General features: G+C 31.7%; 2 protein-coding genes across 2 annotated transcripts; both read right to left on the reverse strand.

The window, feature by feature from the left end:
• Positions 1-1,349: 1,349 nt before the first annotated feature.
• On the reverse strand, positions 1,350-2,004 carry LOC143203724 (longitudinals lacking protein, isoforms A/B/D/L-like). Its single transcript, XM_076415983.1, has 2 exons — positions 1,783-2,004; positions 1,350-1,687 (listed from the first exon to the last, which is right to left on the reverse strand). Exons 1-2 carry the CDS (start codon positions 1,871-1,873, stop codon positions 1,503-1,505), a joined length of 276 nt encoding a protein of 91 aa, XP_076272098.1. The 5' UTR covers positions 1,874-2,004; the 3' UTR covers positions 1,350-1,502.
• Positions 2,005-8,133: 6,129 nt separating this feature from the next.
• On the reverse strand, positions 8,134-9,587 carry LOC143203725 (zinc finger E-box-binding homeobox 2-like). The gene is made up of 2 exons (XM_076415984.1): positions 9,381-9,587; positions 8,134-8,381 (listed from the first exon to the last, which is right to left on the reverse strand). Exons 1-2 carry the CDS (start codon positions 9,439-9,441, stop codon positions 8,173-8,175), a joined length of 270 nt encoding a protein of 89 aa, XP_076272099.1. The 5' UTR covers positions 9,442-9,587; the 3' UTR covers positions 8,134-8,172.
• Positions 9,588-17,192: the final 7,605 nt, after the last annotated feature.

The following is a 17,192-nucleotide window of genomic DNA, read 5'->3' on the forward strand; positions in this document are numbered from 1 at the left end:
AAGATTGGAAAATTCAACTTAATAGCTCCAAATCTGTCCACGTTAATTTTGCATTAAAGCGAAATAATAAAAACTTAATTATATCACTCAATGGGTGCTTGATTCCTCAAGCAAAATCGGCTAATTACTTTGGAATCCATCTTGACTTAAATTGGAAGCATCACGTTAGACAAAAAGCAAAACACATTAGAACCAAAATAAAACAACTATACTGGTTAGTCGGAAGACACTCTCAACTTGATCTAAAATCAAAGAGGTTGATCTATAATACAATTATAAAGCCAATTTGGACCTATGGGGTGCAAATATGGGGTTGCACTAAAAATTCAAATCAGTTAGTCATACAGCGCTGTCAAAACAAGATTCTTCGATTGATTACCAATGCCTATCGCTATGTAACCAATGACGAACTGCACGATGACCTGGAAATCAAATGGATTTGCGAAGTTGTGCAGGATTTCGCCTTGAAACACGAAAGAAGATTACTAAATCATTCTAACGTGGAAGCAATACAACTGCTGGACAGCGCACAGGATGTCAGGAGATTGAAACGAACAAAACCATACGAACTTGTGTGAACATTTAGTGTGTATTATTAGTGTAAACTACAGCTATAAGTTAATAATTAATAAATAATTATAATTTTATAATTGAGGAATACATACTGATGTATTTTCTCGCACTCGTCTTGCTTGTTAATTAATCCAAGCACATAGGAAAAGTAGTAATAAATTAATTGTAATAATAATAATAATTAAGATTGTACTAAGCGTATCTAATAAAGATGTTATAAAAATTTTTTTCTATGTTCAGATATCATAGACCCATATCTAGAAGAACAGTGCTTGACAAGAAAGGTGCTCATTATAGCGAACTTAATTAAAATACTTAACTTGTGTTCGTTTCCTCACAATGCCAAATGGTTTCATTTACCAACATTTATTTTTCGAATTTTTCCGATATATAGCTTATGTTTACCTTGCATAAAATAAAAATACACACTATTTTGATTTAGTAGTGGGAAATATAGTTATTTTAGGGGCTAGTCTAATGAAAATTCACAAAAAGCCATGACCTCAAAGGAAATTTAATGCAACACCTTGTTGTTTTAATAATTTATTACATTTATCTTACGAATAATGATAATCAACTATATAATACAATATTCGCGAGTATTGGTCAGAGAGAAATAGAGACTTAACATTATAGGAAATTTTGGGGAAATGCTTTACGACGTCCAACATCTAGATGACGCTACTTTTGACTTATTACTTGTTTTAATCGCTATGCTAAGAAAGTAATTTTGGTGCAAAACGATTAAAGACTTGAATAGCGCTTAAATTTTATTGCTCAAGTAAGAACAACTATGCCAAAGTGTCAGCAATTAAAATTTAGTAACTACCTTGAGGGGTAGTAAATTTTACTTGAACGTCCGATAATAAGCCCATCTGGATGTTGGGCAAAGCAAAACTTTTGCCCTACTGGGGTTTTTCTCTATTACTCTATGGCATTGGTCCTTGGTTGTGGATATTGAAGGCGTGCAATATCAACGATTTTTTCTGTCTGAACTTTCTGAGACATATATCGCACTGAAACCGTGGTTCAACGCCACACTCGTTACGCAGATGGTTCTTAATGGACCCGGGATGTTTATAAGGTTTGTTGCATTTAGGACAATTGAAGACGGCTGGAACAAAACGAACCGTGTTACAATACGGAGTCTTATCGAAGAATATCGGCAGGTGGGGCATGCATTCGACAATTATCGAAGAAGATAGATACTTCGGGGGTTCACTGAATAATACTGTGTATTCTGGACAAATGACTGTTTAGATGGCTCTTCTGTTTCCCCGCGTAATTGCATAAGTGACATTTAAACCTCGGAGGTACGCCGCATTCGTATTTCATGTGCTTCTCCAAGTTGAACTTGTACTTGTATCGCTTTCCACAATTGTTTCCGCACAGCAGCATATTCTCTAAAACAAAACCTGACATCAGATCCATGTAAATGTAAAATACGTGTAATATAATCTATTGTAATTAATTAACTTAAATTTGAGAAGGGTTAGTATTTTTCATTTATATTAATCTCATAATCTCTCTCATTCTGTCTATATATATAAATGAATTGCTTGATTAGTCTCGCTAAAACTCGAGGACAGATAATGTTTATATGGTGAGAAAATAGGGAATAAATGTCATAAAGGATCGACATTGTTCTTGGTTGTCACACTGATCGCTTACTTTTAGTGTTAACAAATCAGTTACCATTGGGTAATTAATAATCGTTTGCCAATATTGTATAGCACTAAAATATAGCGGCTATGTGGTTCCGGTGGGAAATCAACCACATCACGCTTATTAGTTTCTAGAACAGGACTAACCACCACTTGACCAACATGCAAAAACATAATAGTTGTTTCCAAATGACGTCGTTTCTTTCGAGAAATACATCTGTACAGGACAATTTCCTTTCAGGACAAGGAAGTCTTAAACAATTACAGATACCAGACACATTAAGCCGGATCATCAATTTTTACAAATTTATTTCACTATTTCAATCACAATCCAACAATGAAGTACTGTTCAAGAACGATTCTTTATTAGAACAACGATTGTTGAAAATAATATTGCATCGGATGCCATCTGACAGCCATAATATCTAGATAATTGAAACGAAATTTACTGGGTCTTCTAGTAATTATGTATATGGCATTAATACATATCAACATTCTTGATGGATATTCTGTATAAAGGTTTATGAAAATTGTATCGTTTTTTTTACAAGACAAGATTACTGTTTTCTCAGTAGAATAGTAGTAATTAATTAATAGAAACTGGGAAATAGTGCAAAATAAAGTAATATGTTATATAGTATCTGGGACTAACACAGACCAATATAAATTACTTTTTCCTTACAACCTATTTAAATAAATAACAGAGAAGGACCTGTAGTAAAATACCTTGGATAAAAACTTGTTCATTTCATTTAATCTCTTTGTTCTCATAACTAGATGATCATACTATAAAAATGTCAATAAGGCTGCGTTTGAATATCGCGCTAATTTCACGTTTGTTTGTGTCTTCCTTTCCAGAAATATTAACAAATTTGGTAAGAGATCTTCTATACCATCAGACCTAGGTTGAAAATATATTTAGGTCAACAAATATTACTATGAAAAACTTCTGCCTATTTTAATGTCTGTTGAACCAGATTAGATCAATTGAAGTATTTTAGTGTTATTGCATGACAACTAAAACAGAGATTAAAAAGAACACTCGATAATCTTTTTAAACTGTCACCTGAAATAAATGAAGCCATATTGGACTACAAAAAAAAACATGAAATAATGTCTTAGAGTAACAGAAACAACGGCACTAGTAAAGAAGGAGATGATTTTTTTTTGCTGACATGGACAGTAATAAACCACAGACATCAATAGAAAATGGATTTAGAGTTAGTCAGCTCCCTAAACGATAGAAGCAAAAATATTATTACCCTTGAACGCTATTAAAATATAAAAAAATATTTATAGCATATAACATAAGTTTTTAAGCAGGTTTTTGTCATGCTCCAAGAAGAAGTTGTTTGTCTGATAACATTTGCAAAAATCTAGTGATCATGTGAACTTACAAATATGAATGTTCAACATGTGAATAATGGTTTTGATGTTATAAAAGTGGTAATTTTGGCGCCGAAACCAAAAAGCATTCTGTACAGCCAAAAAAAATCAGGACGAGGATTCGAATCTAATGGTAGGTAAATTCATCAATGAGGATAAATATCAACTACAATTGATGAATTTGAGCGAAAAACGGCAGACATGAGTAAAATATATTAATGTTATCTTTAGTCATGACCAAATGTTGCAAAACCGGTGAAAACAAACATCAAAATGGCAAATGATTACTATTTGTTCCAACATATGAGAGATCTGTCTGAGCAGCGCTTCACCTCTTATGAAGATACCAACAAATGCATCGATTCGTAGATAGCTTCTAGAGATACATCGTTCTTTTGAGATGGAATCTGTAAATTGGCTGAAAGGGCGAAAAGGAAAAGTTAGCGGCTATCGATAGGCAATACTTATTTTTTGCTTATACCTTTAAGAATGTGTCTTCAGGAATATAATTCTAATTATTTTCTGCGTAACAGTCTGTATAATACACACTTCTGAAGCCTGCTGATTCAAAGAAATCCACAATGGGCGGATAATAATGGACAATTGATAAGGAAGTATTATAGAAGTATAAGAATGTGTCTTCAGGAATATAATTCTAATTATTTTCTGCGTAACAGTCTGTATAATACACACTTCTGAAGCCTGCTGATTCAAAGAAATCCACAATGGGCGGATAATAATGGACAATTGATAAGGAAGTATTATAGAAGTATAAGAATGTGTCTTCAGGAATATAATTCTAATTATTTTCTGCGTAACAGTCTGTATAATACACACTTCTGAAGCCTGCTGATTCAAAGAAATCCACAATGGGCGGATAATAATGGACAATTGATAAGGAAGTATTATAGAAGTATAAGAATGTGTCTTCAGGAATATAATTCTAATTATTTTCTGAGTAACAGTCTGTATAATACACACTTCTGAAGCCTGCTGATTCAAAGAAATCCACAATGGGCGGATAATAATGGACAATTGATAAAGAAGTAGTATAGAAGTATAAGAATGCGTCTTCAGGAATATAATTCTAATTATTTTCTGCGTAATAGTCTGTACAATACACACTTCTGAAGCCTGCTGATTCAAAGAAATCCACAATGGGCGGATAATAATGGACAATTGATAAGGAAGTATTATAGAAGTATAAGAATGTGTCTTCAGGAATATAATTCTAATTATTTTCTGAGTAACAGTCTGTATAATACACACTTCTGAAGCCTGCTGATTCAAAGAAATCCACAATGGGCGGATAATAATGGACAATTGATAAGGAAGTATTATAGAAGTATAAGAATGCGTCTTCAGGAATATAATTCTAATTATTTTCTGCGTAATAGTCTGTACAATACACACTTCTGAAGCCTGCTGATTCAAAGAAATCCACAATGGGCGGATAATAATGGACAATTGATAAGGAAGTATTATAGAAGTATAAGAATGTGTCTTCAGGAATATAATTCTAATTATTTTCTGCGTAACAGTCTGTACAATACATACTTCTGAAGCCTGCTGTTTCAAAGAAATCCAGAATGGGCGGATAATAATGGACATTTGATAAGGAAGTATTATAGAAGTATAAGAATGTGTCTTCAGGAATATAATTCTAATTATTTTCTGCGTGACAGTCTGTACAATACACACTTCTGAAGCCTGCTGATTCTAAGAAATCCACAATGGGCGGATAATAATGGACAATTGATAAGGAAGTATTGTAGATGTATAAGAATGTGTCTTCAGGATTATAATTCTAATTATTTTTTGCGTGACAGTCTGTACAATACACACTTCTGAAGCCTGCTGATTCTAAGAAATCCACAATGGGCGGATAATAATGGACAATTAATAAGGAAGTATTAATTTTGCCGATTATTTTTATAAGTAGGGTCAGGTAAAAATAATAAACTCCAATACTAACATATTTATTTAACAATTTATTGTAAAAAAAATAGCAACTAAAAATATGGTGTTTCGAAACTTGTATTAAATCTGATTAATGAATATATTGCGTTTTAACATACCTCTGAATTTAATAGGTTGAAAATTGAAGAACATTTTGGAGGTGTTCTCAATACAAAAGGGATAGTTACGTAGGTGTGTAGGTATGGAAAAATTGGATACAAATGGGCTTTTTTGCGCGTAAAAAGGTTCCGGATATTGTTCGGTCCAGTTTAAACGGCATAAATAACAATTTCTGTTCTGTTATTTAACATTAGATGAAACGTGTTCAACCTTACAGTTGGATGGTCAGCATTGTGAATGGAAAAATACCATCACTACTATTTTATTCAATTCGTATTTATTTTTGGTTCAAAATTGATTTAACTCGTCACAATTATCAGCAGTAAATTCTCGTTGAACAACAGAAAACGTACTACGGCCGATTCTGAAGCATCAATAAGCCGGATTGCTGTATTTGTAGCAAACCTGTGACACCTCGTGACTCTGTAGATGGTTTTTGTGCTTAAAACGTTTGAAGCAGTTCGGACACATGAACTGTCGTTGCACGCCACATTCGTACTTGATATGTCTGCCCAGATGAGCTTTGTGTTTATAGGAAGACATGCACTTTAGACAACCATAACGTCCATTGTCTGTCAGGTAGTACTCGATTGCTACAAATAAATAAATGTCGGTTACATATATGATGATATAAATGTATTAAAACAGTATATATTTATATTTAGCACCATTAAGTTGTATCCTTTTTTTAATAACATGTATTAGCAAAAAACCCATTATATCGCATGCATATCCGTGAAAATGTTGCAATCTGTTTCACATAATATCAGTAAGCTTTTCCAAATCACAGCACAATTACTAAAACAGTTTTATGTATTGATATTAATGAAAGACTCGTTTTCAATATTCAGTAAAAGAACCTCCATGAGAAATAGATGTAAATATATTAGTTTCCCAATTATTTGAATATATAATTCTAATTTTTTTATATAATAATATTATTAAATATCTGTATGACTTTTTACTTTTGTGTGATTCATGAATCTATTTTTTATGGTGGTTTTAATTTATTATTGTGATAAAAATAGTACGATTTTTGAAATAATACTATAACCAAATACTTATTTTATTGAATGTGATAGTAGTTTTCCTTTGTTTTGGATATTTCCCATCACATGTTAAAGCTTGGAAACAGTTGATTCATACATTAAGCTAAATTATCTGAAAGTTCCTTGAGAGCTTGAGTTGAATTTTCATCCAGTGAGGCTTGAAATTTACGTTTTTGGTCCTCCATTGTTTTTGGGAAAACTAGCGCTAAAGGTTGTGTTAGCGGGAACTATCGAATGAAAACGACCATCGACTGTTTAGGTAATTGACTAGTTTTTACTATGGAATGACACGATCAAATGTTACAGTCGTTACTTAATTTGTAATTACTACTTTTTGACGTCTCGGCTTTGCCTTTCAGCCATGGCCTTGAAAATAATGTACCGAATTTATATTTATAGTTAACATATTGTTTTATGTCTTGTTTGTAATATGATTGTAAATAAGAATCATATTACATTACATTAACATAGGAGCCTTTAGAATCTCTATTTTCTAAGATTATTTATCACATTTACTAACGTAAAACGTTTTGTTGTTATTTAGTAAAATACTTTTAAAAATATTTACAGCTTATTCAAAGACTTTTTGTACATACGTCACCAAGATGTGTAATGTACTCTCTGTCGCAATTTGTAAATTCGTTTTAGAATCAGACAATATTATTCTTCTGATTTTATTCTAGTTAAAAAGAGACACAATGCTGTCTGATAAGTTCGAAAAAGTAAACGAATGAGCCTGTCAAAGTCGTTCGGTTGTCAGACGTATGCAAAATTCTTGAAAGCAATAGTGATTGAGTGAGGTTATAACTCTAACCTATAATCTACAGTGGCTGTATAATTAACTGTAGTTTTTAGATGTACTATAATGTTAAAATAAATTATATTTGATAACATTTTCATTCAATTATTTTATTTAGATTAGAATTTTGTTGTGTGTCAGAGTCAAATTGAACTAAAACTCAGAGTTGATGCGGCAACGTTCACAAATTTAGATGACGTATGTACAAAATAAGATTGAACAAACTATATGTTACATTGGCAACTATTAAGTAATATTCTTTCAGAATGCTTTCGATGTTTGTTTAAGGCTCTTGAGTTCTTTTTCAAATCAAACAAATGAAGTGTTAAATATCGAAAATTGAGTATCTTTGAGCGATCTATTATATGGAAAATTGTAGAAAGGTATTTAATAGTTGTATACATTGATACTTCGCATTTCCACTAATAGATACCGCTGATAAAAGTACATGTAAATACTTAATATAAAATTTATATTAAGAGGTTGTTTTTTTGATAATTTACTGATGGACTATATAAAACTAGCAGACCAGCTATACTGAACTCAACTGAACTCATAAAAGGTGATCAAAATCATAAACATATTATGATTGACGTTTTATTGACACATTTTACATTGACAATCACAACATATTCCGACGATAGCAGCATTTGGACGTGACATGAGCTTTCAAGTGACACCTGTGCTTAAATTTCTTGAGACAATTCGTACACTCAAATTGTCTCTGAACCCCGCATTCATACCTAGAGTGCCTCCAAAGGGCTCTTTTGTGCTTGTAGGTCGCCTTACATTTCAGACAGCCGTATCTACCGTCTTCCGTTTCATAATAATCTAGAAATTACATATACGGTTTAAAATATCTAATATATTTCTATTTCTGTTTTGTTAACGTAGTAACAACTTACTACTTAACTCTAGATGATTTCTAATCGACAGTTGCACCAATTCCTAGTGAATGTTGCAATAAACGTTAACGCGTAATAATCTTTTAAAATTAAAAGAAATGCATTTTTGTAAATTACGGCTCTCTTGTTGAATATAAATTATGTCTGTTGATTGATACCATCTGCTTAGCTGAGATCCGAGACACCAAGGTTCGCATATATTATCATATCCATATTAGCGAAAAAAAATTTGTAGATATAATAATGGCTTTATTTTTCTACAGAATTACCTTTGATTTCAATAGATTTATTCTCATTAACCTCCAATGTATGGATTCCATCACTGTAATGGTTTACCAGAAGATTAGGGGAAGCTAGATCGGGCGAGTAAGCGAGATGTTGGAATAAGTGATACATTTTTGAAAGAACATCAATAAGCCGCAGTTGATTAAGAACATTTTCTATTATATATAAGTTTTCTAACTTCTATCCAAGCATAAAAGACCTTAGCAGGTGTAGACTCTATTTTAGTCCGAGATAGAATTAGTTTACGCGTACATTCAAGGACACAAGATGACAATTGCAAGTGGAAGTACTACCTGTACGGAATTTATATCGCCTCTGACTACTAAACATACATAATAGCGATTGAGTGTGACTCTCTAGACTACCTTATCTAAACTTTTGGCATCTGGAGCAACTTGACAACATGCATTCATATAGTTAACCTAGATAGCCGGTACAAACGGTAAGTATTTTATCTTAAAATATATATTAAAATAATTTAAAAAAATATTTTAGTATTTCTTGTAGTCGTTTTTAATTCCATATGTCTAAATAGTTGTATATTTGCATTTCTTGAACATCTATATATTGTTAATTTGCATAGATTATATATCACATAATTCAATATTCTGCCATATCTTAAAAATATCTTCAAAAATACCTTTTGTATCCCCTAGTGGTGTAGGTACGTTATGTTTATTGTATATTCTCTCTGTCTTCATGTATAAATTCCTTCCATTTTCCTAGTCTTCTTGCTTGGGCCAGGGTTTTTTGTGCAATTACATGGCCTTTCCAATTATTATATTAATTTTCTTTCAATCTTTACACTCAGCTAATGTATTATAACTGTATGTAATATTTTTATCTCTTAATATTTTTAGGTTGGATACTTTCTTGTAAAACAACAGGTTCTAAAAAGCTCAAGCGTCTGATGGGTGCAGAACACGGTAAACAGGTGCTTTACACTAATGAAGAATGTTAACAAATATATTGAGTTTAGTATGAATTTAAAAATTAGTTGAAAAGAATGAAAGCTGCACCTAATGAATGGCTGATAATGCAGAAGAATTGTAATGATACATGACATTTTTTTCGATAGTCAACGCCTTTAGAAACTCGGCTGAAGATATTTCAGTGTCATGAACTTATAGGGGTTTCTCTAGAACTATTTTTTTTTGATAAATAATGCTTTCGAAACTGCTCGCCGGTAAACAGTTTTTTTTGTTAAGAACGTGTACTAGTTTATCACACATGTTATCATCATATTACACAAAATAAAATAACTGAGCTGCAGTCGTGTTTTAATATAATTTATTAATACAGGTTATACTGACCGTTAAACACACGTATTGTGAGAATAGCAGCATTTAGCATTTAAGTGAGCTTTCATGTGATAGTTGTGTTTGAATTTCTTATGACACTTCGGACATTCGAACTGCCTTTGGACGCCGCATTCGTATTTCTGATGCCTGGACAAGTCCTTCCTATGCTTGTAGGATGACGGGCATCTTAAACAGCCATATCTGCCGTTGTCTGTCTTGTAAAAATCTAGAAAGTATATCTAGATTAGAAAAAAAAGAGTTTTTCGTGCAAATTCAAAGTTTTCCTGTAGGGAAATGATTTTTCGATAGCCTCTGAAATCGATGGTCGATTTTGGACCGCCTTGCATTTATTTTAATCAGCGATATTAATTCGTGAAAAGATGAAGCTTCATCGTAAACAACTGTTAAATTCGAACAGTTCTCCATTTAATTTTACGATATTTATTTAGTTTTAAAAGTGTATGGTGATGCTGCTGCGTCATATCCTAATTGTGGTATTGACTTCAATGATTTAAAAATGGCGATTTTGAAATCAATATAGATAATAGCATGGGAGATAAAAAAATCGAAGATGCAAGATTTATTGTATCAATTAACTGATCTAGATTCATTCAAAGATTCAAAACAATATAGCATAACTGGAAAAAATCGTGCTGTAGAATATAAAAGATTTATGTGCATAGATATGTGTATAAATTCTTCCTAGACATGAGCAAATTGTTAAAATGTATGAAGATATATTGACCACTAACTGTGTTGCAGATATAGTCAATATATTGGAAAGAATGCTAATCGAATTTTATCAAGATATACATGGTAGTAACAGAAGAAATTTGACAGCAGAACACAGCAACAAAGAAAATAAGAACCATAAAAAGGAGATATGCTCTCTAATGAAGCTAAAATACATTACATTGTTATAGATTGTTACATACATTGTATATAGATTAGGTGGATTAGAGTTGCATGGGAAACCATAGATAGTTTATAAAATATAAGTAATAATGTAAGTTTAATGTAAATATAATAAAAAAAATTCCTACCTACAAACTATTGTAGCTATAAAACTTATTGTAGCTTAAGTTCTTCGGCAATATATGCGTTAGATATATTACAATGCTAAAATAAATTATACTTGAAGACATTATTTTCTTTTCTTTATTTTATTTACATTAGAATATTGTTATACGTCAAAGCCAAAATAAACTAAAACTCAAAGTTAAAGGCGGCAACTGTGAGACATTCTGACTTCATAAAACTAGATGACGTGGTATAACTCTTTTACTGGATAGACTATAGTCATCTTCTTGGGTGACAACACTCGGCCATACGGTTGAAAGAGTTGTGAATAATATACTGTTACAGCTCGATTAGGAACATCTGATACATCCAGTGTACTCGTCAGACATAACACCACCTAATAAAGTTAAATAAATGGGTAAGAAAAAAACTGAAAAAGACTACATGATTTTGTGCAAAATATAATATATTTACAACTACATTTCTTCTATATTAATTTAGTAGGTGAGTCGATATATTCAGATTATCGACCATTCATTTCAAACATCGATAAAGGCACTAACCTAAAAATACTCAATCTCTTAGTTTAAACTGACATATAGACAATCTTATAATACAAAACGAACATGTCTATCCGAACACAATTTGGATTGTTTTAAAGGTAGTTCTGAAGAACAACTGGGTTTATATTACAAGACAGGATCAACAATAAAATCTAACCGTTGAGAATATTGTTACAAATATGTAATATCCAATAAATTAGTAACATAAGAAGTCTTCATCTTATATTGATTGATTGTTTCAGATACTACTTGGTACTGTTCTTGCGTGACCTCTGATAGAATATATTGGCGAAGTACTCGTGGAACTGTGGATGGATCTTCCTGACGTGCAGCATCAGATTATACTTCTGTTTGCAGGTGTATTGACAGTAGAGGCAACGATTCTCTTTGTCTTTACCGCATTCGTATTTTTGATGTCGCATCAGTGTGTATTTGTTCTGGTATATTTTCGAGCACTTATCGCATCTCAAACAAAACACTGCTAAAACAAAAACGCAAATTACTGAAACATATTGTCGTTATTTTCGTTGATTAATACGATCTAGAGAGTACGAGAATATTAAAAAAAAGGAAAATGTGCAAATACAGTGATAATGTTAGAGTTTATCGGATTAAGGAGAAGGAAAAAGGAAATAATATATAACAATAAATTAGTGCAGTCTTATTAGACATAAAATAAATGGAGAATAGGGTTTCAGAAAATGACATGCTTCAGCGAAACATATCGAAGCAACTTTTGAGTATTGTCTAGGCTTCAGAAATTTTACCTGTACTGTAACCAATATCAATCAAAATGTCTTGGACTAAAAAATAGTTTAAAATAATATTTTAGCTGTTAAAAGCAAAAATCACTTCAGGTTAATCAAGTTGTATATACAGTTGTAAGTTACTTAAATTTTCAATGGTTTCAATTTTCAGTTTGTGGGAAATCAATTTTTTCAGCATATTGGGACGTGTGTTATTATTAACATACAAATAATAGAGCTGTTTAAAGGTAAGAAACAATGATGGCATTGTCGTAATGACGAAATACACAGTATTTGTGTTGTAATTAATGAATATTTAGATTTGATAATAAACTTTGGAACAATGAGCAGACAATCAGAAGACTGCCTATAGAACAACAGGATAATTAAGAAAATATTTTAATAAAAAAAATTAACCGACTTGAGCAACAAATTAGAGTTTTTTTGTTCGTAATTTAATTTTTTATATGTCACAAAATTATATTAGTATTATTGTGTTTTTTTAATTATATTTTAAAGTTTCCTTTTACCAACTATGAGTTTATCTGGACTGGACCTACAGTTTAACGTGGGCTCCGAACTACGGTCCTCCGACCGACTGGCAGTGACCAACTTAGAAATCATTCCAGAAGACATCCGGTCTTACCCAGCCTGGTTACCGGCGTGACTGGGATCATTTTCTTTGTCGGATTTTACACTCTTGCCTAGGACAATCACAAACACAAAATTTACGACCATGCCCCAGCAGGAGTCGAACCCGCGGCTATCGCAACAGTAGGAGGTTAGTCATTATAACAATTATTATGTACATATTTAATTTTAAAAAGTTTTTTTTTGTTAAAAATCTAAATTTGATTATTTTTTAATATCTAGTGAGTTCCTTATTTATTTTTTGAAGTCGGCTCAATTTTTTTGTTAAAAATATTTTATTTTTCTCTTTTCAGTGTTAGATATTTACTCAATAAATTACGCAGTTATTTTGTTAAGTATTGCAATGGGTAGGGCAAGTAAAGGTGCAGCCTGTATGATGAAAAATATAAACAATAGGAAATCAGGAAACAATGATTGACAATAAAAAACGATTAGAAGTGATTTGACAAATGTTCTAACCAAATTAGAACGACAACGAACAGAATCAGTTGCCTGCAATATTTCTACGGCTTGTTATATGATATAGTTAGTGCTTAAAAAGCAAACTGAACGATTTTTGTACTGAATGATTTCCGGTCTTCTGTTAAACATAACAAATATATGAAAACTTTGTACGTGCCTTTGATATTTGCGGTTTTCCTTCGATGGAACCACCTCGGAGGTGGACTCTTTCGAATAAAAAAAGAATTTTGAAAATCGGTCCATAATTGATGGAGAGAATTCAGTCGAACAGAACCTCCTGCTTTTTTGAAGTCGGTTAATAAAGGACTGGGACAGATACTTTCTTGTTCATTCACCTTTTTACATAGAAACATTTACATTCGAACGGCTCACCATATTCTTACTCCAGTTTAAATATGAAAAAATGAAAGTAGAAATTGAAGAAATTGGAGGAAAAGAGGAACAATTTCGGCTTTTTAAAAAACAATAGAGAGTCAACCACATAGACTAATCCAATTGGCTTTGAGTGATCTCATTTAAGATATTGATTTGTCTCAGAAGAATGTGGTACGTACAGCATTGGAATCTTTTATAGAATCATATTAGGGCCTTTTACAACAGAACAAAGTTGACGTCAACTGGTAGGTATTCTCTTCAAGAATTTAGAACATAAAGCTCACCAAAAAGAAGTGCTCAAATGAAACTGTGTTAGTATATATTATTAATATTTATCATTCTCTTTCATCGCTTCTTGTATGACACAACAATTTCAAAAATATTTGTTTATTCATATCAATTTTTTCTTAAACAAAAATTAGTAAGAATTGTTTTGGGTAGCTTATTGATTATTCGAAGAAACTTTTTGCACTGATGATGACGTCTTTGTGATCATGCAGAGTGACAATAAAATTATTTACACATATTTTAAAGATTACCACGATTTTAACCGGATGGTCAGTATTTTCATATTTGGAAATTGTCAACCAATACAGAGCAATAACAAATTATTTTCTGTCGAAGTCATCATAGGGTAAATCTTGGTCGAATGTGTGAATAGTCCGGTATTTGTTTCTACAGATTTATTTTCAATGAAAACAGGTTTATGTTGATATGGAATGTTACTCACAGTTTTAAAGTTATTCAAGTTGTTTTATTCAACCCTATTATATATGTAGCGGCACTAAGACAATCTGTTTGTCTGTTTTTTGAAACACTGTATATATATATATATATATATATATATATATATATATATATATTAGTATTTTAGTATATAAAGTATATATAGACAAAGTGCCTAGTACATTTAATTTCATCGGTTACCTGTAGTTAAAAAAGTTATTTATTTTTTTTAATATAAGTTATTATTCAATGGCAAAAGTGAAACAATTAAACAATTTAATTAAACTAAAAGTTCGTACGTCTTCGTATATTTCTTTCGTGTAGACTGAATGAGCACCTGTCAATCAACCATAAGCATATCTATATTAATTTCGTTGCTTTTTTATAATTGGAGACTAGTTAAAATTATTAAAAAAGTTTTTCACTACAACAATTGTTATAATTGTGTTGAGATGGAAACAATCAAGAAGAAGTACTGTCTGTATTGAAACACGAAAAAGTAAGTATGTTTTTGTTTTTTATTATATTTTGATATTTAAATCTTTGGAATAATTCAACATCTAAGACAACGGTGCAACGTCACTTTAATATCGTCATGATGAATCAAATGAAACCACCAATTATTTATTATCAGCTTCACACCTAAGTACAAATTCTTTGTGTTGGACTTTTTGATGTTTGCAAACGATATGCTTTAGAAGATTGCAGTTCAGTTTTGCTTTGTATCTGCAATAGGGACATTTGAATTGTGGTTCCTTCTGACACTCGAACTTGACGTGTCGCTGAAGCGATTCTTTTAGTTTATATCGTCTGGAACAGGTAGTACATTGGTATTGACCTAAAAACAAATTATTCTGTAATAAATGGAAATAATAAAGTCGTAAAATATTCAACATTTAATGAATGTTCCGTTTATTTAATGGAGTAGTGATCTTCCTCACTTTATTCAACAAGCGAATAAGTTAAACTTGATGGTTATCTAGTGGTTTGCTTGTGGTGTATATAAGAATGGCGTTTGGTTGTTAACACATGGGCTGAAATGTCTCGGGCCTACTAACTAGTACTAACTTTCAAAACGAAGTTGTTAAAATTTCATGATATTCTACTCATACAATGGATCAAATACAATTTCGTATTTTAATTTTACACCGCTTCTTGATGGGAAAAATACCGTTCAAGCGAAGCAATGGCTTGAAAAGTATTATAAGGTCTCCGCTCCGGCAGAAACAATAATAAAACTTTGGTTTGCTGACTTCAAACGTGGTCGTGGAGACACCGTTGATGCAGAACGCAGCAACACCAGAAAACATAAAAAAATCCACAAAATCGTTTTAAATGACGAAAAGTGAAGTTGCATGAGCTAGCTAACACCGTAAAGATATCAAAAAGAACGTGTTGATTTTATATTTCATGAGTATTTGACTATGAAAAAGTTCTGATCAAAGTGGGTGCCGCGTTTGCTCACTGCTGAATAAAAACAACAACGTGTTGATGGTTCTGAGCAGCGTTTGGTCATGTTTAAACGTAACAAAACGGAATTTTTGCGTCGATATGTAACAATAGATGAAACATGGATCCATCACTTCACTCTGGAAATAAAACGATCGTCATCTGAGTGGACAGCAAGTGATGCTAGTCTTATTTTGAGGCAAAAGATAAATCGTTCTACAAAAGTGGTATTGAAATATTAGTCGCTTGAATGATAGCGTAGCTCTTGATGGAGATTACGTTGATGAATAAAGTTAATTTCGAACAAAACAAGCCGCGTTTTCTTTGTTACGCACCTGAATATTCAGCTCATATGTTATAGTTCTAAGAAGTTTGTTCCTATAATTCACGTGAAGAAACATTATTATTTATTCATAACGTTGATCTAAATATTTCCTCTACCTGTGAGGTTTTAGTATACGTAGTTGATTGTGCCTCCTATTCAGATAAATTATGTAAGTTTGGGGAGAAAGCAATTTCCATTTTTTATAATGCAGCAGATGTCGTGATCTGGTCCAAGCAGCGATTCGTTTCTTATGAACATACCAAAAACGGGTCGATTCGTGGATATTTACGAAGAATAAAATTCATTGTAACAATATTTCACAATAAAACTGACAAAGTAAAAACAATTTATAGGTTTAATATAATATTTATAAAAAATAAGAAAAGAATCCAATTTTTAATCCAAAATATTTACCTTTTTCTGGTGAAATATATTAATTGAAACAGAAATATATTATGCTTTAACTACTAATAAAATACAACTATGTTCATGAAAAACCTTATATTAATTGGTTTACACTGACTTACAACTATCATGCAAGCTATACATTAAAAATCATCGAACTCTGGTGCTTGTGAGCTATGTGTTTTAACAGGTTACAGTTCAATTTCGCCTTGTAATTGCAATAGGTGCAGGAAAACTGTGGCTCCTTTTCACATTCGTACTTGGAATGACGTAATAGTGAAACCCTGTTTTTGTATCGTTTAGAGCACCGCTCGCATTTATACTGAGCTAAAACAAAACGGTGTAGCATCAACGAGAACTATCTCAGAAATCATTTTATTATCAAAGAAATCTATTTAATATCTATTCGTTTATCATTCATGCAATTAA

The sequence above is a fragment of the Rhynchophorus ferrugineus genome, unplaced genomic scaffold (assembly GCF_030347505.1).
Source record: "Rhynchophorus ferrugineus isolate W39M unplaced genomic scaffold, kcgeb_rfMv2 rfM10, whole genome shotgun sequence".
NCBI classification, from domain to species: domain Eukaryota; kingdom Metazoa; phylum Arthropoda; class Insecta; order Coleoptera; family Curculionidae; genus Rhynchophorus; species Rhynchophorus ferrugineus.